Raw genomic sequence first — 24,416 nt, 5'->3', positions numbered from 1 at the left:
CATAATGAATATTTTGAAGATTGAGATAGCATTAGTACAGTAAACTCTTAAGTGGTAAAAATATTCCTTGTGAAAAAATTCACAAAACTTTGTGCAGAAAAAGATTTTAATGGGTTTGAAAGAATTCACAATTGTGTATCTTTAGTGATAGTATGGAAGGAAAGTATTTCTAAGCCTCGGGAAGAAATGTATTAAGGTTCAGAAGGAAAATGACTGGTAAGTAAACAGAATAAAGAAAATTGATTAAAATTAACATGTATAAAGAAGACAGTAGCAATTAATTAAAAAAGATGAAATTAAAAGATGTTATGGAACACTTTTATTTTGGTAGTAGCCTCAGTGAGGAGCCAGTCTGACTTTCCTGGGGAGGGCTGTTATCCTCATTATTCAAGTGACCCAGAGGTGAGGTGAGTAGATCATTATACAAAAGAGATTGTGAGGAAAAAACAGGTCACTGTCACTGTCACTGTCCTGCCGTTGGTCATCGATTTGCTTGAGTGGGCCCAGTAACGTCTCCATTGGGAACTTTGTTGTTACTGTGTTTGGCATATCGAATACATCACGGGTAGTTTGCCAGGCTCTGCCATGCGGGCGAGATACTCTCGGTAGCTTGCTGGGCTCTCCGAGAGGGGTGGAGGAATCAAACTCGGGTCGGCCATGTTGGCTGCATGCAAGGCAAACGCCCTACCACTGTGCTATCGCTCCAGCAGGTAGAGATTAAAAAGGGATAAAGACGTTTGCCTTGCACATAGCCTACCTGGGTTCAATCCCTACCATCCCATATGAAGTAATTCCTGAGTGCAGAGCCAGGAATTACTGGCTGATATAATAATCAGCCTGAGCATCGCTGGTGTGACACAAAAAGCCAAAAAATAAAATAAAAATAATCCCTACCTTCTTCTATTTGTAAAATATAGAGGCTAAGACACAGTATAAGGGTTAAGGTGCGTGTCTTGCATCCCACCAACTCCCTTGCTAATACCTGGTACTATATATGGTCTCTGAAGCACTGGCAGGAGTCACACCTGAGTGCAGAACAGAAAGGAAGGAAGGAAGGAAGGAAGGAAGGAAGGAAGGAAGGAAGGAAGTTAGTTCTTTGTTTTTTTTTTTGTGGGCAAGGGTGCCACGGCCAGTGGTACTCACAATTAGTCCTGCCCTTTAGGGATCACTCCTGCTGGTGTTTAGGGTACTTTATGCAGTGCTAGGAATTGAACCTGCATCAGTGGAGTGCAAGGTAGGCATCCTACCCACTGTACTATCTCTCCAGCACCATTTATGCATTTTTACTGTATTAATATCAAACTTCATAAGTGTATAGTGCATGGTGCGTACATGAGATTAATTGATGATATGACAAGTCAAGCTGATCTACTCAAAATGATTTTGGCAGGGGGTGGGGGGTAGGTAAAGCACCAAATGGTTGATGCAGTATGTGAAGGGGGAAAACCAAAAAAATTAAAATAAAAAATAAATAAATAAAAGGGATTCTTGAAGATTTTCACAGAAATGGCTCCAGAATACTTTGCACATTTGGCAAGCCAAAAGCACAGTGAAGAAAACTATTAACTATGGTTTCAGTGTTGTAATCTCTCTTGCCAAGTAACTGTCAAGTTTGAGCAAATGCTGAGGTTTACACTAAACATTACAGCAATGAAATCTGTAGTCTTTGAAACTCCCATCTTAATTCCCAGAAATCTTTCTACTCTGTCAGGAAGGATATGCATTGAGTGGTAGAAATAAAGTCGTAAAGTTGCAGAGTATGGCACTGGGCAGTTTATTCAGTTCACATGCTGGTTTTGAATGTTGTATTTGTACGTTGCTGTTTTTACTTATAATTGACATTTTTGCATTTGGAACAACCATTTAATGGTAAATAACCCCCTCCTGACATGAACTTTAGAAATTGATTATTATTAGGGAATTTAAAAAGAGAATAATCTTTTATGATCGATATTCCTACCCTTGTCCCCTACTTACAAGCAATAAAGAACATTTCCCACAAAATTTCTTAATGTGTTATCAATATACTAATACTCTAAAGATAATCTTAGTTTTTACAGTGTCTGTCACAGGGTGAAAAGATTATTAAATCTGATATATTTTGTAATAATCCTCATGCTACTTTTAATGCAGAACAGTATGTTCTAATTTGACACTATATAATTTAGAGGGGAAAAAACAACACTGACAATTGGAGCTTGCTGGTATCTGGAGCAGTTCACTGCTTACCTGTTTGTCTGCTTTCTGATTGGCTGAAAGCTGTTGCTAAGCTTGTTTCTTTGTTCTTAGGGAAAGTTAAAAGTTGAGCTTGACCTATTTGAACTGCATCCTGCTGCTTTTGATTCTGTTTTGCTCTGTCTTCTGATCCACATACTTCCTTCTGAGAACTTTTGAAGCTTAGATATTTTTAAAGCCCCCACATTCATAAATTTAGTGTGCAGCATTAAAATGTTTTAAGGTTTTAGCTGTACGTTTATGATGCACAAGTTAAAGTACGATGGTTTAACTTTTAAAAATCTGGTTGAGGGTTGAGGGATGTAGCACAGTTGGTAGAGCGCAAACTTTACATATATGAGGATCTGGTTTCAATTCCCAGCATCAAAATAATAATGATGATATTTAATAGTAATAATAACAACTGGCATGTGTATCACGGAAGGGTAAGATTGGCTTTATGTTTTATAGAGAAGGACTGGAAGGATTGATAATCTCAGAGATAAAATCCAGAAGAGGCTAAAAAGCTAATCTTACAGGGTGAATTCAGTTTGTAATTCTGTAGATCATCAGGGCCACTCCTGGCAATTGGGCTCAGAGTTCACCCCGAGGTGCCTGGGAAACCATGTGGTGCTTGGGGACTTTGTGGGGCCAGGGATTGAACCCAGGCTTCTCCAGCCCATTGTGCTATCTTTCCCTGGCTCTGAGAATGAGACTTTGACTAGATTTCCTCAGCACTAAAACAATGAGTCGAAATGCTTGGAGCATTTTGTGAACCTTAAGGCCCGATTCCAGTCTTTGGTGAAGGAGCATAAACTAGCATGGATTCCTCACCCCCTCACCACCACTCGCCCAAACCTATTCTAAGTACTAGTGTGTGGATCTGGAGATGTGATATATTAATAAACAAATACTATTCAAATATACTAATTTTCTGCCATTATAGTCCTTAATCCAATAGTATTATCAGAATTCTATCTCTGTATCTATCATTCTATACATATTCTATCTACAACTTGTATTTTATTGTCAGATGACGTCCTATTTTTAGTTTCTTTCTCCCTCTCTTCCTCCCTTCCTTCCTCCCTTCTTCCTTTCCTCCCTTCCTATTTTTGGGTTGTACCTGGCAGTGCTCCGGGATCACCCCTGGCAGGGCTTGGGAGACCATATGTGGTATTGGGGGGTTGAACCCAGATCAGCTGCATGCAAGACAAGCATCCTACCTGCTGTTCTGTCTCCCCAGCACCTCACATAATTTCTTCAAGTTCAAGTAAATAACTAATAACTCAATTATCAGATAACTAGTAGCTAAAGTTAAATTAGTTGTCAGATCAATTAGTCAAAATGATGAGGTTATTTTATGTTTTAAACAAATTGAAAGTAGGGATAATAGATAATCATTTGATCATTGCAGTATTATTTCTCTATGTTCCTGTATGTACAGTATTTTTAGGATTCACACTGGCACACAGGGAGGAACCACATGTCATAGTGGTTCCTCCCTACTGTAATTTCACTTGAGCAGATGCAGACAATCAGGAATTTTTTAGAAGACTGAAAGGATACTAACTCTGCCCTTCCTAATAACAGACATATACAAAAATGTTCAGACATGTGCTCATAGAGATAGTGGGAAAAGTTTTATTTAGTCAACTAACTGAATTATTAGTGGCAGCAAATTACTTTGGAGGCTTCCAGTGTGTTTAATGTTGAAATACATTTATAGGTTACCTTGGAGATGAGGCAGAACTCAAATCTATTATTTCATATCTCTAAAGTACTTTTAAGAAATGGGCCTCACTTGAGGGGCTGGAAATATAGTACAGTGGCTGTCGTGCTCTTGCTTTTTACATGGGCAGCCTGGGTTTGGTTCCCAGTATCCCATTTGGTGGCCTTAGCCCACTCTGTGAACCCTAGGAGTGATCCCTGAGCACAGAGCCAGGAGTAAATCCTTAGCACTGCTGGCTGTCCCCCCAAAACAAGATAAAAAAGGAAGAAAGGAAGGGAAGGCAAAAGAAGAAATGTAATTCGTAATTTGAAAATCACTAATACTGAATAAAGAAGCCTGAAACAGTAGGGGAACAGTTTCTAGTTAGCTAAAAGTATATAACTTCATAAAATCAGGAATTCCTGTTAACAGAACTTAAGAACTGAAATTAGGTTTAAGAGAGCATGAAATTCAAGTGTCCTTCATTTTCAATTTGAAGGAACTAAAACTAGCAGAGTTTTAAAGGGATTTCCAGCCGGGGTTTTTTTGTTTATGTTTTGCTTTTACAGAACTTGGTAACAAACTAAATAACTTCCCATGTAATGCACCTCAACAGAGTCCCAGACTATATAATGTCTGTGAGAAGATAAGTGTAAAGAGGAGATATCCAACCTCAAACAAGATGTGTCTGTTTAGTCATAGGATTTAAGAAATAAAATGCATGTAATTAGAATTCAGTGATGTTTCTAAAAAAGGATTGAATGCTCAGTGGTTACACAATACAAATATTTCTGTTAATTGGTAAAATAATAGCATTGGCATTCACATAAGCATATGCAATAGATATTTATTAAATTAGTTATAATAAATATAGAAAATAAGTGAAAATAAATATAATAAATGAAGAAAGAATTTTTAGTGTCTGAGTATAATTGTCATAGGATTATATTTGCCATATTTTTTGGCAAAAATAAGGAAAATTAGACTTTCTACTAGGACAAATGAAATCATCTTTGAATTCTGTTCAAACTTAAGATCAGGTTAAAATTTTTTCTTAAGTAGCATTCTCCTGTTTTAGTATTTTTAGCTACATGGGTAGATAGTAGTAATAAACAAAAATAAATATTTCTTTACCCTTTGGGCAAAGGGGGAAATGGGCTCTAGAGATGTAGTTGGATTTAGAGGACAGAACAGATGGGAAAGTTCAGTGAAAGGCATTTTATTTTGAAGATGTATAATAACACGCAACCAATCCCTAAATGTGGCCTTGTACTTTGTGCCCAGATTCAGAACCTACAACTTAATACCCTGTTGGAAAACAAAAGATCTCAGTAGGAGACAAAGAAAGAAGGTTATTTAAAGGATTAAAGGATCGACAACTAAAGATTATCACAATGGAAAGGAGTGGGGGTTCTTTACACTGTTTAAGAAAAGCAGGTATTATAGAACTCTGTTCTCTTCTTGGTAGTACTCTGTTATTTTTCCTGGCCAGAGCATATGGCTAGAGAGAGGTCAGAATAGCTATTCAGAAACGAAAGTGTATGATTAAAAGATTTTAGGGAATCATCACCAGCATTACATTTGTTTGAGTCAAAATTATCTTTAGCCTGGATAAAACATTCAAAATTCAGACATAATTAAGCTACGGAGCTCTTAGTGTGTATTTAGCCCAAGCAGTAACATAGGCAATTTCAGTTTTATAAAGCAATAAATACTTGATAGTTGAGTTCCATCAAGTCTATGCTTTCCAGATAAATTGAAGAAACTAAGTTTGATTTAAACTGCTTTGAGGCAATATTTTAGATATACTAGACTAATATATCCTTGGACAGATTGCATATTTAAAACAAGTCTTGCCGTATGTCCACAAACAAAATATTGAGAACTTAAAATATATTTTCATTTGATGTTAGGGACAGATGAAATTCGCCCTCTAAAATTAATGTTAAAAATTATACAGTAACATATATGTATTCCACTTGTCTGTCATTTTATTATCTTCAGTTACCTTTATCAATATATATCATTTCCATTTTATCTCTTTAAAATCTTCAGTAGCCCCTTAAAATCCATGGGCATCCCCACTATCAATTTTCCACTACCCTGTTTCCCCCTAAATCCTCATCCTAATCCTGATTAACCTCATTCCTTCTTCTATAACTCAATAATGCTAAAAAGTAATTGTTCTCCCCTAAAAGTTGTGCTATTTCTAAATTAGTCCTCCCAGTTAATTTTGCTATCTCAACAACCACTTTTCTTTCCTGTCGTTTTACTTGAGATTGGCCTGAGGATGTTGAAAAGCAAACATGATTACAAAATGTTTCATAAATCTTATCAAACAGTGGTATGTACTTAGGCAGTTTCTGACTTGTAAATACCTGTCTGACTTAGCAAGGAGCCACATATATACACCATTTCCTGACTCTACACAGCCATCACCTCATAGTGCAGGAGAATGGGCACAGCACAACCAAGACAGTTTGCAAGGATCTGTGAGCTTTCAAGGATATAATATGGGTTGAAATCAAGAAAAACAGAAGTTGCTTAGTAGAGCTGAATGCAGGGACAAGCTGATTCCCAAATAAAACCTGCTAATAGAGTAGAGCCTTCTAAACTCCAAAAATATTTTCTAATCTAACTCTTTTATAAACATATTGAACCTGAAATTCACTTTTAAACTTTAACTTGATTTGGGGCCAGAGCAATAGTACAGCAGGTAGGGCATTTGCTTTGTACGTGACTGATCTTAGTTCAATCCCCAGCATCCCATATGGTCCCCACTGAGTAATTCCTGAGCACACAGCCAGGAGTAGCCCCTGATCATTGCCGGACATGACCCCCAAAAAAGCAATAAATAAATAAATAAATAAATAGAAACCGAAAAAACCCAAAACCAAAAACTTGAACTTGATTTTTCCTTCTTTTATTTTATGTGGGACTTTCTCTGCAGAGTTAATTACTTCAACAAAAACTTACTGAGAATGTCTTCTGTCGTTTCCTTCTGTGAAAATACAACAACAATAGAACCCCTAAACATACTGCTTTCATGAAGTCTGTTGAAACAGACTGAACCGATTTGTATGACACATCAGTGCCTCATATCATTAAATCATGTGAATTAACATAAGAAACATGGCCAGTTACTGTAAGAGGAATCAGGGTGATGTGAGGAACAGTTAGGAGGTTGGAGAGGCTTTGGTAAGTGATGTAGTGAAGTTTTGGGTTCATGAGATCATGCATAAATAAATAAAGTCATAGGAAGGGATAAATAGAGGAGTCAGGGTAGAAAATTTTTAAAAAATAAACATTTCTCAATCCATGATAGTTTTGCTTTTGGGGAGTGGAGAATCATACCCAGGGTTGCTCAGTGCTTACTCCCGTCTGACTCTGCACTTGAGGAATCACTCTGGGTGGAGCTTGGGGTGCTGGGAATCAAATTTGGGTAAGCAGTATGCAAGGCCTTATCTGCTGTTCTATCCCTCCGGCCCTCCATGATTGTTTTTATGCCACATCTTATCCTGAGTATAAGTCATAGAGATTAGTTTTTGTTTTCCTGTCTTCTTTTCTAAACCCCAGAGTTCAGAACCTAAACTAATCAAAAAACTTAAAATCATCAGCAGGCGAGTAGGAGGCTCAATAATAGAGTGCTTGCCTTGCGTGTGGAAGCCCAGTGTTCAGTCCCCAGCATGGCAATAAATAAACAAGTCAATACATATATGACAAAAATAGGTGAAATATTTAAAGAGGTAGCCCAGCTTCTGTTGACTTATTCTGCAATAGACCTATGTTCTAATCCTAGGCTGCATTCTCTACTGCTATTATAACTTTAAACAAAGTGCCCATACTTCAAATTTCTTTTCTATAATCTTATAAAACAGAACTAGTTGTATCATTGTCTTATACATGTAAAGTGCCTAGTATCTGTTGTGTAGGAATTGGTAAGTTTCTGGTTTTATCATAAGTCTGAGAGAACTTGGCCAAAAATTTAACATATTTACTCTTTGGTAGAAAGTACTTTTCTACTTTAAAATCAAGGATAGGTCCTGAAGCAATAGTAAGCCGATAGGGCACTTGTTGCCTTGCATGTGGCAGACCTGGGTTCAATCCCTGGAACCCAATGTGGTTCCTTCCCTAGCCAATCAGTGCAGAGCCAGGATTAAGCCCTGAACACTGCTGGAAGCAACTCCTCAAAACAAAAAATTAATAATAATAAAATCAAGGACACAATTTTGAGTACTACTTATTTAAAAATATGGCGACTATCTTGGGTTTCTAAAATCCTATGTCAAGATTTAAAACACTGGATTTCCAAAAGGATGAAAAGAGTACAGAGACAAATCTACATTTTTGCTTTTTTAAAAATGTAATTCTAGGACTTAAATTGAAGAAGTGAAAAATGGTAGAGTACAAATGAGAGAACAGTATATAAAGTTCAGTACTAAATGGATCACAATGTGCCCAAAACATGATGTTGAAAGGGGAAAAATGCTTACCAGAGAAGCTATATATATAAAAACAGGAAGACATCAGCTAGAGAGAAAAAAATCTTGACAAAATTAGTAAAGCAGAAGTAATAGTATAACCAACATTTTTTCTAAATAAAATGTCATAAGTGATAAGAGGACATGTGTTAAAGAGTGCTTAAACCACACAAATCCCACTCCTCACTCCTAAAAGATTTAGGGACAGAAGTCAGTGCTCTGTTTGGTTTTGAACCATATCCAGTAGTCCTTGGAAGACGATGCAATTCTCAGGATTCCTTTGGCTAGTGAGAAAATTCAAGGTTTAATGTATGGTTCATTGAATTAGATTATGCCTATTGGCCTGGATAATTTTTTTCTGATAAAATAAGTCTTTTGGGGGGCTCAGAGAGATAGTACAGCAGATAAACTGCTTTTCTTGAACTTAGCCCCCAAACCAAAATAAATAAGTCTATTCTGGAACCAGAGAAATACTACAGGGGTTAGGAGCTTGCTTTGCATGTGGATGACCCTGATTCTATCCTCTATACCATGTGTGGTCTCCCAGGCACTGTCAGGACTGATTCCTGATCAGGGCGCTAGAAGTAAGATCAGAGCACAGCTGGGTGTTGGCCAAAAGAAAAAAAAACCCACAAACCAATCTTTTTTTTTTTTTAAGTGAATTGATTATAAAGACCCGCTTAGTTCAGGGAAGCCATTTGTTCAGGAGAGCAGAGAATTTGGGATTTCCTAAATTTCAAAGCTGAGTATAAGGCAATGATTTCCTTTGTCATGTCGGAGAGACAAACTTCACCTACATCTCTATCCTTTGTTCCCTGTTATTCATTCAGACCACCACTGCAGAATTTTGCTTTGCAAAATTCCCTTTTTAATTCACCCCATGCCACCAGTTTTGCCCCTTCCGATGTATTTTTTCTAACACTCTACACTGCCTTTTATCGCTGGGCTTTTGTATCTATTGCTTCTCTTGTTTAGAATTCTCTCTGCTCTTCCAAACCCTTTCCAATTTTCTTGCCAACACCTCTTAACAGTACTTAAAAAGTACAATTAATACGTCCTTCAAAAAGAATTCCTTGAAACTATCCCTCCAATTCTGGATTCGCTCGTGCTTTCTCTATTCAGGTCAAGTTATCTGATGCCACTCTGTATTTGCATGATGTATCAACTTCTTCTTGAGAAAAATTAGATTAAAGTGCCAGGGCATGGCTTCATGGTAGAGGTTGCAGGCCATGGGTTCAATTCAGGTGGCATTGCCATTTGTGATCCTTGGCAGCACAACAGAGGGTGCCATCTCCAGCACCCCACAACCAAATATGTGTGAGACCCTCCCACCCCTGCCAGTTATCAGAAACCAACAACAAACAAAACCAAAGAAGAGGGTAAAGAAAATCAGAGTTAAAACCATGACTACTCATGACAGGTACAAAAACTTCCCTTTACTACAACCAAGTTTACTGAAATATTTTTAGAAGAAAGGAAATATTTGAGAAGTACTATTCATTCTTAGATGTTGGTAATCTTCCTGGAAAAAAAATGAAACATTGAAATAGGCTGTGTTGTGAAAATAGCTGCCAGCTTCAAAAGCAAACCTGGGACAGATAGCAAAGGCACGGTTACTTCCAATTAGTGTTTTGTGTGAAGGTCACATGACCTGCACCTTTACCACATCTGGCCCCCCATGAAGTGAGAAATATAAGCTTTTGATGGGAGGATTTGGAACACAAGATTTCCAGAAGTGAGATGTTAACAGGGATGTTAACAAGAACATTTGCAGGTCCATGCATTGGTTGGAATGTTTGGCTACTATATATTTATTTGGAGGCAACCTTCTTCAAAACCAGAGGCTCCCAAACTTATTTGACCTACCAAGCCCTATTTAGAAAAAAATAAAAATAACTCAGTTCTGCCTGGCAGTGGACCTTCTTTGAGCAAACCAACAGGAAACACCCCCAAGTTGCACCCCAGGCTGTGGCTGCCTCCCTTTGTGGCTTCCAGCACCCTCCAGGAGGTGGGTTCTTCCACTCTGGGCTCATTCACAATGTTGTCATAGAAAAGCACAGATTTAAGAACTAGTAATTAGTAATTAAATCATTCTCTCACAAGCACTAGGGTTCTTATGAAGGAATATTAAACCTGAAAGGCCTACATGTTTGGGAGGAAAAAGACAATTCAGAGATGTACTAGCAAGGCTAATTAGTAATATTAACCAGTCAATATTTAAGAACTTGACACCATAAAATAAGCTTGACTTAATGGTTTGCAGAGTGTCAATACATCACTGAATTGGAATATAAGTTAAAATTCATTTTTTTAACATAAGGAACATCAGAATAATAGTTAAATTTTTTGGGGGGGAGGGAAATTGCAACTGGAATTTCCTAAAGAGTTTCAGATTAGCTTCCTTAACAAATATGTATCAAACACTACAATATGCATATTTTAATTTACATTTATTTTAAACAATTTTGGGGCTAGCCAAACAAGTGCTTTTACCCTGCCTCTCATTAAAAAGAAATGTCAACATTCTCCATTTTGTAAATGACATAACATAATTGTCACAAACAAGGTATGCGGTTGAACAACTAATCCCACAATTTTATTCCTTCCTGAAAATAAAAACACGGTGCAACTCCTCTAGAACCAGTCATAATTTGACATATGTCCCTCATAATCAAACTAGTTTTTATGCTTCACACCCTCTTATGTTTCTGTTATTCATCTTAATCAGTTCATCTTGAAGGACACATAATATTGCTGAAGATTCTTGCCTGTTTGTGGCTCTCTGTGCATTTGATGTTACTTGTTTTTTCATGGCTATGCTCAGAGGAAAAGAGCTTGAAAGCCTCTGCAGCTCCTCCTTCTCTGTTTCCATTTACCTGAAATTGCTTTTATTGACTAGTAAAAAAAAAATTGGGGTGATTTAGCGATCTATAAAAAGCAGTCCATGAAAATATATAAGCCTTATTATCTGTAGAGGCTAAACAGTGACCATTTTAAACCCACTGGTTTAAAAAGCTCAATAGTTGAAGAGCTAAAAGTTAGTTTTCTCTGGGACATTGTAACCGCACTTCTCTGAAACTTTTTTACTATTTATGAATCTTGATAACTTGTTTCCTGCTGTCAGACTAGTCCCTGAGCACCTAAGTTTTGAAAAAACAAGGTCTGACTTGCAAAAAAGGAAGAAAAAACCTTTTTTTTTTTTTGAAGCAAAGAAGTCAAATAATGTTGAGACAAGCAAGACTTGAGAGATTTGCATTCTGGAGCCAGCCTTGTCCATTATTTGTTCTCCTTGACAACCTCAGTGTTGTATGTTCTCAACTTCAGATTTCAGCGAAAGAAATCATTCCCTCATAAGTACTAGGGTTCTTATGAGGGAATATTAAAACTGAAAGGCCTACATGTTTGGGAGGAAAAAGACAATTCAGAGATGTGCTAGCAAGGCTTATTATCTGTGTGGGAGAGTGCTATTTATAGCTTCTATAGAGCAAGCCAAAAAAAAAATTGTTTTTCAGGTTTTGGTAGGGGGCATTAATATAGGCCACGGTCTCCAACGTTTCTTGCCTTCTGCAGCCGACTCATCTTGGTTTGGGCATGACTAGTAAAGAAGGCACTTTTCTCTTTGGTAAACTAAAATAAAATTGATTCCTCCAGCTAGTGTCAGGCTCAGCCTAGGTTGGTTGTTGTTTGGCCCCAGGTAAATGGACCCGAACGGGTCGAGGAAGGGCAGAGTCTTGGCATCTGATGCGGGAGTCACAGCACCGATGCTTTACACCAAGGCCGGAGGGCTAGCAAGGCACTTTTCCTGCTGCAGTGCACGCTCAGCTCCCGGGCCCAGCGAACCCCCTTCGGGAGCAGAGAATTAGCTCCTCCCGGGACTTCGGGCCCTGGAGGTTGTTTTTCGCTGGTAAAGCAGCGGACCGACCGCCCCTCCGCGTCGAGGGGGCGGGGCGCCGCTGCGCCGCCGGCTCGCATTGGAGCGCGCGGCCGCCGGGAAGACTGAATGACGGCGGGGGCGGGGCTCGCAGGGCTTGTTTGTTCGCGCCGCCCCCGCCGCCCGCACAGACCGAGGCGCTGCAGCCCGCGAGCCGAGCCGGGCCGGCAGTCCAGCGCTCGACTCGTCCTCTCCGAGCCGTCGCGGCTCCCCCTGCGCGTCCCGCAGCCGTCCCCACGCCGACATGCGCCTGGCCACTGCGGCGAACGAGGCGTACACGGCCTCGCTGGCTGTCTCGGAGCTGCTGGGCTGCAAGCAGTGCGGCGGGGACCGCGGACAGGACGAGGTACCCGAGAGAGAGAGAGGGGCCGGGCGGCCGGGTGGGCGGACGGGCGCGGAGTGGGGGGGTGGGGGGAATGGATGCACGGCCAGCGGCGACGCGACACCTTCCCGGCCGGGGCACCCTAACAGCTTCGGAGAACGCGCCCCTGGAGCAACCGCCCAGCTCCGCCTGGACCCCCGACGCCCCAGGTGAAAGGGGCGGCTTGGGGTAGGTCGGGGAGACGCTTTCCACCGTGAAGCCTCCCCAGGCAAAAAAAAAAAAATGCTGAGTGCTAAAGAGACAGTTGCCCTGGTCATTTAAGTGGATGTCTCCGAAGCGTAAATGATCTACAAGTCCCTACAAGTCAGAACCCAAACAAAGCTCCGGGCAGAGGTTAGGACAGTCTGTGGGGCCCCCCCACCCCACCCCCACCCCCGCGACCCTCCAGTACCCCTGCAACAGCTTGTCAAAACCGATTATTCAGTGACCCGCACGCCCTCTCCCTCCCACATGAGAGAAGAAAGGAGGAAAATACCCGGGAGTCAGTTGAAAGATGCTGCAGCCCAGAAGAAGTAGGTTCTCGCAGCTCTATGACGTTATGCACAGCGCTTAAGCCCTGTTGATGAAACCAGCCCTTTTGTGTGTGTGCAAGATGGGCCGCCGGAAAAGAGCTGGTTAATTGTAATCTTTTGTATTTTTCCTAAGAGGTTACAACAAATGGGTCGTCGTCTGAAAAGTCACCAATATAACCCATAACTGAATTTGAATATTTCAAAGCTTTACTTTAAAGGGTGGCAAGGTGTGGGGCGGGAGGGCGGGGGGGAATAGAAAAATGAGTCATTAAAATTGGAATAGGGATTAGGCTGCTCTGATGCTTCAGTGCAAGAAATCTAAGTGGGAAGTCATTTCTCTGCAGCATTGCCCACTAGGATTGTTTTCATGTTAATCGTTTTTGTAAATGGGGTTTACATTATGGGTCTATATATTCATATTTAAGTGCAGACACTTCTGCATGAAGCCTTTAGAGCAACAAATACTTTTTAAACAGTTTTTAATATTTCTGGATAAACAGCATGCATCTTGTTTACAGATAAAACTGCTACCAAAAAAAAAATCTCTTAACTGTTGCTTTGGAGTCTTGACCAAAGAGCAAAAATGATGTGAAAGTGGTTACATAGCATGTGCAGTTTGCAGGTCATAATCTTTTGGCATGTTGAGTAAGAGGAACACTGATTCATCTTGAACTGTAGTTCGAGTATTTTTGATGATATTTGTGTGTAGAATCTTGGTTTTTGTTCAAATCTAGAATCTCTAAATATAACTACTATGTAGGTTGGAGAATGAAGGAGATAGGATTTAGTCTGCACATTGATGTCAATGGGATGGGATTTTGTTCCAGAGACCAAAAGCTTTGTATGTTGTGTTTCATTTATAACACAGTCAACATGTGGGAAGATAAGTTAGGAAATCATGCTTTATAGGAAAACGTTTATAACAGAAATAATGACACCATTTCAAATAGCAAGCTACAGTAAATGCTTTTCAATAAAACACTTGCAGAAATGAAGATGTGACTAAAGTATATGGCACGCGTATGGCTAAATCAGTATTGCAAATCCAGTATTTTGATGTCAGTGAATTTTTTGTTTTTCTAGAATATAGTTCATAGAAGACCACTTACTTCTATGGGGGGAAAAGGTTATTTGAACCATATATATTTATTTTATATATATGTATATGTAATTTTGTTGTTACTGGGGATCAACCCCAGGCCTCATACATGCAAAACCTGTGTTTTATCACTGAGCTATATCTTCAGCTCCTAAACTTTCATTATTCTTAATTCCCATGGTATTAAAAGCAGCACTAATATTTTGCTAGAGTGGGAAAATTTCTTTGTAACATTTCTAGATCTCATTCCTATTTTGTTTTAAAAAGTTCATGTCAGGAGTTTAGCACCCTTTATAGGCAGTGAAAGAAGTGTGAGGTGGGAACTTTAACTTTTTTTTCATCATGTCTTTGTTTTTTGAAGTGTGCTTTAAAAAATAAATTTTGCTTTTATGATTTAAAAAATAGAACAAATGTCATACCAGTGTTGCAGGTGTCAGTATTAAAATATCTATAAAGTTTTAAAAAAATGAACCACATGCTAAATAGTAAAATACCAATTCAAATTATTTCATTGTTTTTATTTGTCAGCTAGTTTGGCCAATGAGTAGACATTATAAGCAGACAAATGGTTTTATTTTACTTATGTGGTAAATGATTTATTCTCTTGTTTAAGGATATATATATATAAATATATATTATATATATATATATATATATATATATATATATATATAGGAGGGGACACACCCAACTGTGCTCAGGGCTTACTCCTGGCTCTTTGCTCAGAGATCACTCTTGGCAGGTTCAGGTGACCATATGGGATGCTGGGAATTGAACTTGGGTCTGATATGTGCAAGGCAAGCACCTTATCTGGCTGTGCTATCTCTCTGGGCCCTTAACTATATTTTTAAGAAAGCTGAAAAATCTGATTAGAACAGTATTTTCAGTACACAAACACTGATTCATACAGTGACACATACATAGTCATTCTGTGGTTACTGTCAACATTCACTGAGAATTTTCATAATGTGAAAATTGGCCTGTTAGTTTTCCCTCATGGGGAAATATATTATGTCAGAGATTGTAGCAGTGCAGTGATGGACACTGTTGCTATCTCTTTCAAAGATGCTGATTAGGATTGCTGAGAGGACTGTTAGTTCCCACATTATTTTTTCCAGCCACACCTTCACTGAGCGCCTGTGATATTTGAGCTGTGATAAGTAGTTACATCATTTTCAAAAAGGTCATTTGCTACTGGCTCTTCTGCTTCTAGAAAGCAAATTAGCCAAAATTTTGTTCAGTGTCTGTATTCAACTTCTTGCAGCTACATATTAAGGAAAAATTGAAATACCCTTTAGCAAGTTATGAAATGCACCTGGCTAATTTGGCTATGCCAAACACAGTAACAACAAAGTCTCCAATGGAGACGTTACTGGGCCCACTCGAGCAAATCGATGATCAATGGGAGGGCCTTACTTACTTACTAATTTGGCTAATGACCATTGCCTTGAAGATCTGCTGAGCCATTTTGGACTAACATTTGCTAGAAAATTGAAAATGTGACTAGAAAAAGGAGTTTTCCAGAAAATATGAAACTTTTAATTCTTTATTAATCAAGGGCCAAGGAGCTAGCTCTGTGGACTGAACATACAGGAGACCTGGATTTAATCCCCAAGTACCCCCTGGTCTCCAGAAAACCACAGGTAGTGACTCTTCAGCACAAAGCCTGGAGTAGCCCCTCAGCACTGCTAGGTATGATCCCTGAACAAAAACCAAAGCAAAACAAAGCATCAAGGATGAAAAACAAATTAGGAATACTACTGTGCAATAGAAATAATATCAGGAGGATCGTTGAGCTTTGAAAATCTTTGAGTGGCTGAAGAGAATTATATTTAAGGACACCCAGACTAGAACGAGACTGCCTAAATTTAACTACCATATCCCCTACTCAGTACTAACTGAACTAGACCAGTGGTTTGCAGCCTTTGAAGATCTGCAGGCCCATGAAAATAGAAGGATTTCATGGATCACTAAGGCTGAAATAAACATTTTATAATAGTATTTTGTGTATTAGTTCAAAGGTGTATTATTAAGTGAAAAATTATCCAGGCTTACCACGTTTGAAGTGACAATAACTTTCTACTAGACTAGCAGGAAATTTCTGCCAATCAGCAGTGGTCCTAGGACTAGCACTGGGCCATAGGCCAATGGTTGATAATCACTGAGCTAAACTATTGGGATTGAAAAGCACATTCTTTCCCCCCACACACACTTCAGAACACTTTCATCACAAATGCATAAGCAGTATTTCTCCAGTCCCTCTCCAAAACAGCTTATTATCAGACTCTTTGTTCTTTGGCAGTCTTTTAGGCAAAAATGGAATCTCAGGGTATTTAATTTATAATTGTCCTGTTATGTAGATTAATCATTTCTTTTAACAATTTATATTTACTTTTCCTTGAACTATCCATGTTTTTTTTAATTTTTATGTCCAATTGGTGGGAGTTTTTTTTTAATTGATTTTTGGAGTTTTTATGTATCACAGAAATTTAATCTTTGTTATATGAGTTGCAAATATATTTGTCAGTTTTGTTTACTTTTGACCTTGTATGTGTTTATTTTTACCACAGGACAGCCATTTTTGGCAGGGGAGGGGGGTAAAGTGGGGGCAGTCAAATTCAGTAATCTCATCTTAATAATTTCTGGGTTTTATGGTATTTGTGAGCCTACTCCATATAAATAATGCTTTGGTTTTGTTGGAGTTTTTGTTTGTTTTGGGTTTTTTTTTTAACATTTAACTGATTGTGAAGTAAAATGCAATTTAGAGCTTCAGCTTCTCTTTCTCAGTAGCTATTTAGTTGTGCCAAGATCATTTGTGGATTAATTCATTGCTTCCATATTTGAAATGTCACCTTTTTATATATCAAAGTAGCAGGAATGGCTTAGTGAATGATAAACTCTTGAATTGGGTCTTTTTCAAAGGTGTATTTTATTTCTATAAGATAGTAAAAGCAAAAAATGAGAAGGGGTAAATACTAATTTTAGCCTTAAAGCCCTATTCAGTGTATTTAGTTTGAAATGATGTAATTAGACCAGAAATTCAACATTGAGAAATGCTAACAGTCATCATTTTTATATAAATGATTGCTTTTGTGCTAGGATGATGAATAATAGGGATGTGCTTTTTTCATTAAATTTATTATAAGATACTAAGATTAAGATACATACATGAATAGAACAGTGAATCAAGTACCTGATTGTTAGAACATAACTACCTTCACTATAAATGTAGAATTACCATTATAGAAAATCATTGATCTCCAAATTTTTTTTGAAATACGGATAGGGCGTTTGCCTTGCATGCAGCTGACCTGGCTGACCCAGGTTCGATTCCTCTGCCCCTCTTAGAGAGTCTGGCAAGCTACCAAGCTATCAAATTCAATATGCCAAACACAGTAACAACACGTCTCATAATGGAGTCCTTACTGGTCCCGCTCGAGCAACTCGATGAACAAGGGGAGGACAGTGTTACAGTGCTACATATATATGTATGTGTTTATAGTTTTATAGGTTTAGTAAGTTTAACTTTTCATAATAAAGATTATCTTCAAGTTTTGTCCGCTTGCTTAATTTTAAAAAAAACCACGTAGTGGGAAGTTGATACTGGTGATGAGATGGGTGCTGCAATATTGCATGTCTAAAACTCAACTATGAATAACTTTGTAAATCATAGTGCTTTAATAAAACAAAGTTAAGGGTTTTTTTGTTTTGTTTTGTTTTAAAGCCCATTTTCAAAAGGTTTTCATCCCCTTGGACCAGATTTCTTGACTTCTGCCACAAGTCTTCCATCCTCCTTTGTCTGCCTCTCCCTCCACCTTTTTTTTTTTCTTGAAAAGAAAAGCATCTGGTTTCTATCTTAAGGGATTTTTAGAGGCAGTAGGAATAATGTAGAAATCATACTTGTATGTCACTATATAAGCAAGGGTTAATTTTTAGTTGTGTGAACTCTTAAGAAGTCAGACTTTGTTTTTCTTTTTCGAGGCCAAATTGATAAAACGTGCGCCTCAGAAATTAAGGTTGAATTATTTTATTGTTGTTATTTCTATAATCACCTCATGGGAAAGGAAGGAGATGGACGGCTTTAAGAATAGATAGGTAATTTTTATTATCCACCCTACACTCTCAGACATAGGATTGCAGATTCCAGATATAAGACCAGATATATGTTCACTATGTGTAAGGCAAATATATATATGCAATTATTTTTTAAGTATATGAGCTCTACAATATAAGAAAGTTTTTTTAAAAATTGTATGAAAGTAGACTATGGACCAAACATGATGACCACATAGTACCTTATAGCAAACCATAACACCCCAAAAGAAAGAGTGAGTAAAAGAAAATGTACCTGTCACAGAGGGCAGTTCAAAAGGTGGTGGGGGGTGGGTGGCAGGAGGGATACTGGGAATATTGTGGTGGAGAAAGGGCACTAGTGGAGGGATGGATACTCGATCTTTGTATGACTGAAACATAATAATGAACGTTTGTAAATCTGTAAAAACATATATATATATATATACATATATATACACACACAAAAATTTAAGGCCAAATGAATTTATGTAAAATTTAAATTAAAATCAGTTCATTTAAAAAAGTAAAATTTAAAAAGAAGTGAATTTACCTCAAATTATTTTACTTAACCACAGACAAAACACACTCTGCAGTACTTTCTCACTTATGATCTTAAGTAGGTACTTCCCTCTCCCCCCTCCCCCCTCCCCCCAATATTTTCATTCTTTTGTCAGGTGCTACTACTATAGATGTAATTAATTACACTGTTCAGCTTACGAGATCTACGTAGGAGTTACTATTTTTCAATTGTAGACAAGATGTCCAAGGATTGATGTTTCAGTTGGTTTTATTTTGGATGTACAAACACATCAGTCTTATTTTGTATCACTGACAATCCACAGGGCTGACTAGTATGTGCTGAACTTTCTGTTCTAGACTTTGTGCCAAGTACTTTATGCAAAACTCTGGTTTTAGCGAAACAGGTTTTATTGTTTTTAGTCCGAGTCCTTAGAAGCTGTTGTCAGCCCTGTGGTGCAAACAGAGGAGTTGGTATGTATATATGGCCGTGAAAACAAACCACCAAAACAAGCCTGTCTCTGTTCAACTGGTTGTTTTTCCCTCCCTCTCCTGCAGGCTCAGTTCATGTTGTTTACTACTGGAAGCCTGAGATGGTGTCATTTTCTTTTCTAGGAACTTGGAATTAGAATTCCTCGACCACTAGGACAGGGACCAAGCAGATTCATCCCAGAAAAGGAGGTATGTTGTTTGTGAAAGTACGTGGTGAACTGTCTGCTTTTAAGGAAAGACTTTCCTGACCCACATCTTCGCATCTGAACAACTGTTGATCAACAGCATGTTTTACACAGATTTGATCACAGTTAATTATCTTGCTTTGGCAGTGAATCTCTGGGATTAGAAAGCTGTTGTAGTCATGTTGATTTCGAGTATTTTCTGGTGCTTTTCTAACACCCATCCTTAAACAAGGAAAAGCAAGACATATTTTTGACTAATGATACTCCATCTGCTTTTATTTAGATGTTTAGGTGTGCCTATAAGCTGAGGTCCTTTGTTTCAGAGCAGACAAGTATCAGAGCTAGATTAGATCATTGATTCTAAGTATGGTAAAGCTCCTATGCTTTGTTTTCCCAAGGAATATTTACAGTTAGCTTATTTTGGTTCTCCTTGTGTGAGTGGAGGCATTGTTAAGAGGAAAGACTTTAGTGTCTGTTTGCAAGCTTTGCAAATTTGAGAACCTAAATCTGCTTCTTATCTGGATTCTGGCCAAGTCTGCAAGCAGCCTATCCAGACAGTCTTTTTAATGTTCGACCTTTGTTATTTATCTCTTACTACATAATACACAAGTCTTTTTCTAACTTGTTACCGTTGTTCTAAATTTGTGAAAATATAAGCTCTCTTAACACTAAATTGAATCTGTTTCTGGATAATACTGAGCACGCATTGTGTCTGTCTTTTCTTGAACGTGGATGCAGTTTGTGTAACTAACATTCCTCTCTTTTACACAGATTCTCCAGGTGGGGAGTGAAGACGCACAGATGCACACTTTATTTGCAGATTCCTTTGCTGCTTTAGGTCGTTTGGATAACATTACATTAGTGATGGTTTTTCATCCACAATATTTAGAAAGTTTCTTAAAAACTCAACACTATCTATTGCAAATGGATGGCCCATTACCCCTGCATTATCGGCACTACATTGGAATAATGGTTTGTAAACATTGTGAAAAATTCTTTCTGCCTGCATTACTAATCTTAAATGGTTAGATTTAGCTTTAAACATAGAGACAAATAATTTATATTCCTACCTATAACTGGATTTCTATGAGGGATTACCTGTCTTTTCTCTTTCTAAATAAAAATGTTCTAAGGCAGAGGTTTTCACCTTTTTTGTGTGTGCTTGCTTATGGACTGTACCACTTTGTGCAGTCCATGGCAGTTGGAAACCACTGCACTCAAATGTAACAAAGAACAAAAAAGAAAGAAAAGAATTGTTGACTCATTTACCACTAAAGGAGTACACAATCTGTTTTACTACTGTGAATAGTTTACATGACTTTCAAAAATTTGTTTGATTTTTAAATGGTAGGCCCTTTGGGCTTTTTCAATCTAAGATTCTGAAAGTTGGTATAAAACTTCACCAGTTCCGAAATTTTATTAGATATTTGAGGTGCTTTCCACAGTGAATATGAAATTTTTGGATTTTTTTGTGTCAGTGCTGCTCCCAGCTCTGCTCAGGGATCACTCCAGGCAGAACCTGGAGGACCATATGCAGTGCCAGGGTTCAAGTACACCTAAGCTGTGTACTATCTCTTTGGCCCAAAAAGAATTTTTTAAATGTTTTTATGAAAACTTGATTTCTGTACTTTGTGTAAAAGTTTAGAACATACTAATCAGAAACTTAATTGGCTGTTTTACACAATGTAAGGAAAAGGTTTATAATTTAAATACTAATTTCCAGTTAACTGTTTTAATATTTGTGATTAAAATAATATTTTTATTTTCCCTTCAGGCTGCAGCAAGACATCAGTGCTCCTACTTAGTGAATCTTCATGTAAATGATTTTCTTCATGTTGGTGGAGATCCAAAATGGCTTAATGGTTTAGAGAATGCTCCTCAAAAACTACAGAATTTAGGAGAACTTAACAAAGTGTTAGCCCATCGACCTTGGCTTATTACCAAAGAACACATCGAGGTAAGTGTTGAAGTCATATATCTGGGATATCGTTGAATTTTTTAAAAATATATTTATTTTTTGGTTTGGGGGCCACCCCCTGGCAGTGCTTAGGTGACGGTTCCAGGGATGTTGGGAGGCCCTGGAGTGCTGGGTGTAACTCTACACTACCACGTGCAGAGCATTTTCTTCAGGCCTTTGAATCTTCTCCCAGTCCAAATATATTTGGGCCCACACCCAGTACAGCTCAGGGACCTGCTCTTGACTCTCTGATGTGGTGCCAGGGATCAGACCTGAGTCAGCTGCATGCAAGACAAGAGTCTAACCACTGTACTCTCTTTGGCCTAATATATTAATGTTTTTATAACAGTTCTAGGTTAAAATAGCACAGAAAGTACATAGACTACCGTTTCTCATATCTTCAGGGGAGGGGGGAATAGAGGAGTGTGGTGCTGGGAATTGAACCCAGAGCCTCACACTGCAAAACTAATTCTCTACCACTAAAGTGTGTCTCTTAACATCTAGTATGGCATATTTGCTATGTGTACTTGATAAATCAGTATTGGTGTATTAGTTTTAACGGGAGTTGATACTTTATAGTAAGGATCATTTTTGTGTTGCATAGTTCTGTGGGTTTTAAGAAACGAGCAATATCATGTGTTCACCATTATAGCATTTTGCAAAGTAATCTTCGTTTGGAGGATTCCATGGTATTTTCCCCATTCCTGTCTCTTCACCCAGTCCCTGCAGCTGCTTGTCCTTTTTACTACCTAATTTTCCATTTTTTAGAATGACATATAGTTTGGATCTTACAGTAGACTTTTCAGCCTAGCTTATTTCACCTATCTATATGAAATTTAGATTCTTTCATGCCTCTTCATAGTCTGACCACTGATTCTTTTTAATGCGGAATTAATCATTCAACATGTAATGTACCACAGATGGTTCACCTACTGAAGGGCATCTTGATTACTTCCAGTTTCTGGTAATTAGGAATAAAACTGTTTCAAACATTCACATGCAGGTTTTTGGGTACTAGTTTTCAGCTCAGTTGGATAAACAACTAGGAGTATGTGCACTGAATCATATGGTAAGCCTACCTGGAGCTTTGTAAGAAACTTTTTCTATTTTGTTACAGTTTAGGGGGACCACACCTGGTGATACTCAAGGGTTACTCCTGGTTCTGCCTTCAGGAATCACTCCTGGCAGTGCTCTGGGGACCATATGGAGTACTCCAGGTTGGCCACATGCCTTACCTGCTGTACTAGCTCTCCGGCCCCTAAACTCACACTTTCAAATTGACTAGTGTATCAATGAATTAGCAATGAAAGATTATTGATACTACATTCTCAACAGCATTTGATGTTACACTGTCGAGGATTTTAGCCAGTCTAGAGTTATACGTAGTCTTTGGTATGTCTTGTTTTATTCATTTTAGGCCTTCTTGACAGTATTTAGGGTCTACGACTCCTTGCTCTGTGCTCAGAGGACCTTGCAATGCCAGGGATCAAATCTGGGTGTCCGTTATGCAGAGCATGTGCTCTAGCCCATTTGCTATCTATTCAGCCCTAAAATATCTTTTTTTTTTTTCCCCTTTATTTTATTTTATTTTTTTTAAAGTTGTAGGTTTACAATTTTTTGTGCTTTGGTTTCAATTATACAATGATCAGATACCCATCCCTCCACCAGTGCCCATTTTCCACCACCATGGATAATATCCCTCCCACCCCCATCCCCCCATCCCCCCGTCTCTGTGGCAGGGCAATCCCCTGTGTTCTCTCTCTCCTTTTGGGTGTTGTGGTCTGCAAAAGAGGCATTGAGTGGCAAACATGTTCAGTCCATAGTCTACTTTCGACATGCATCTCCCCTCCTGGGAGGATCCTCCAAACATCCTTTATTTGGTGCTCCCTTCTCTATCTGAATAGCCCTTTCCTCTAGGATACCCGGCTGGCCTCTAAGTTATGGAGTAATCCTCCTGGTGCTGATCTCAGCTATTCTTGGGTATTAATCTCATACTTTGTTACTTTATATCCCCCAGATGAATGCAATCTTTCTATGTCTATCCCTCTCTTTCTGACTCATTTCGCTTAGCATGATACTTTCCATATTGTACCACTTGTATGTAAATTTCATGACTTCATCTTTTCTAAGAGCTACATAGTACTCCATTGTGTAGATGTACCAAAGTTTCTTTAACCAGTCATCTGTTCTTGGGCATTCAGGTTTCTTCCAGTTTCTAGCTATTGTAAAGAGGGCTGCAATGAACAAACAAGTGCAGATGTCACTTCGACTATACATTTTTGCCTCTCTGGGATATATTCCCAGGAGTGGTATTGCTGGGTCAAATGGGAGCTCAATTTCTAACAGCCCTAAAATATCTTAAACTATTGTCTCTCTAGTTCTATTCATTAATCAGAATAATAGATTAGTACCAGATTGACATTCCCAGAATATCTTGCAATAAAAATCATTCAAAATACAACATAGTTTAGGTCGTTTTCTATTTTAAATGGCACTTTAGAATCTGTTAATTTAAGTCTCTTAGTTTTAGGATGGTAAAAGATTTGAATGTTAGTGTAGTGTTTATGGTCTAGTAATAAAAAGTTAGCATGAGGTCACAAAATAGGCAGTGAAAATAAAGGATATAGATTTTGTAAGGCTATAGAGATGAGGCATTTACCTTGAGCATACAAATAAATATAATTTGATTATGTGCAAATATTCAGTCAGGTTATTCAAACCATTATCTTTAAAATCTCGAGGCTGACCGTTAAGCCCATGCTCTCCCTTAAATCTTGCTTGTCTCTGTGTCTCTTTGTTAGCCTTTTCCACTCTGAATAAGTCCTATGTTCTCCCTTAAACATATACTTTTCTTTCTCTCCCCTT

The 24,416-nt window shown here is 38.3% G+C and overlaps 1 protein-coding gene across 3 annotated transcripts in view; it reads left to right on the top strand.

The window, feature by feature from the left end:
• Positions 1-24,416, top strand: part of SESN1 (sestrin 1) — a 102,218-nt gene that overhangs the window by 67,108 nt on the left and 10,694 nt on the right. For 2 of the 3 annotated variants that reach the window (XM_056125437.1, XM_056125435.1), the window contains exons 2-4: positions 19,533-19,598; positions 20,366-20,566; positions 21,369-21,551. In XM_056125437.1, coding sequence (XP_055981412.1) covers positions 20,396-20,566; positions 21,369-21,551 — 354 coding nt within the window. In that variant the 5' untranslated portion in view covers positions 19,533-19,598; positions 20,366-20,395. Of the gene's footprint in view, positions 1-12,449; positions 12,681-19,532; positions 19,599-20,365; positions 20,567-21,368; positions 21,552-24,416 lie in introns of those variants that run through there. The other variant, XM_056125436.1, reaches the window with a different exon arrangement.

This window comes from Sorex fumeus, unplaced genomic scaffold (assembly GCF_029834395.1).
Source record: "Sorex fumeus unplaced genomic scaffold, SorFum_2.1 ptg000054l, whole genome shotgun sequence".
In the NCBI taxonomy this organism is placed as follows: domain Eukaryota; kingdom Metazoa; phylum Chordata; class Mammalia; order Eulipotyphla; family Soricidae; genus Sorex; species Sorex fumeus.
The sequence above is the reverse complement of the archived record's forward strand: the minus strand, read 5'-3'. Positions and strand labels throughout refer to the sequence as shown.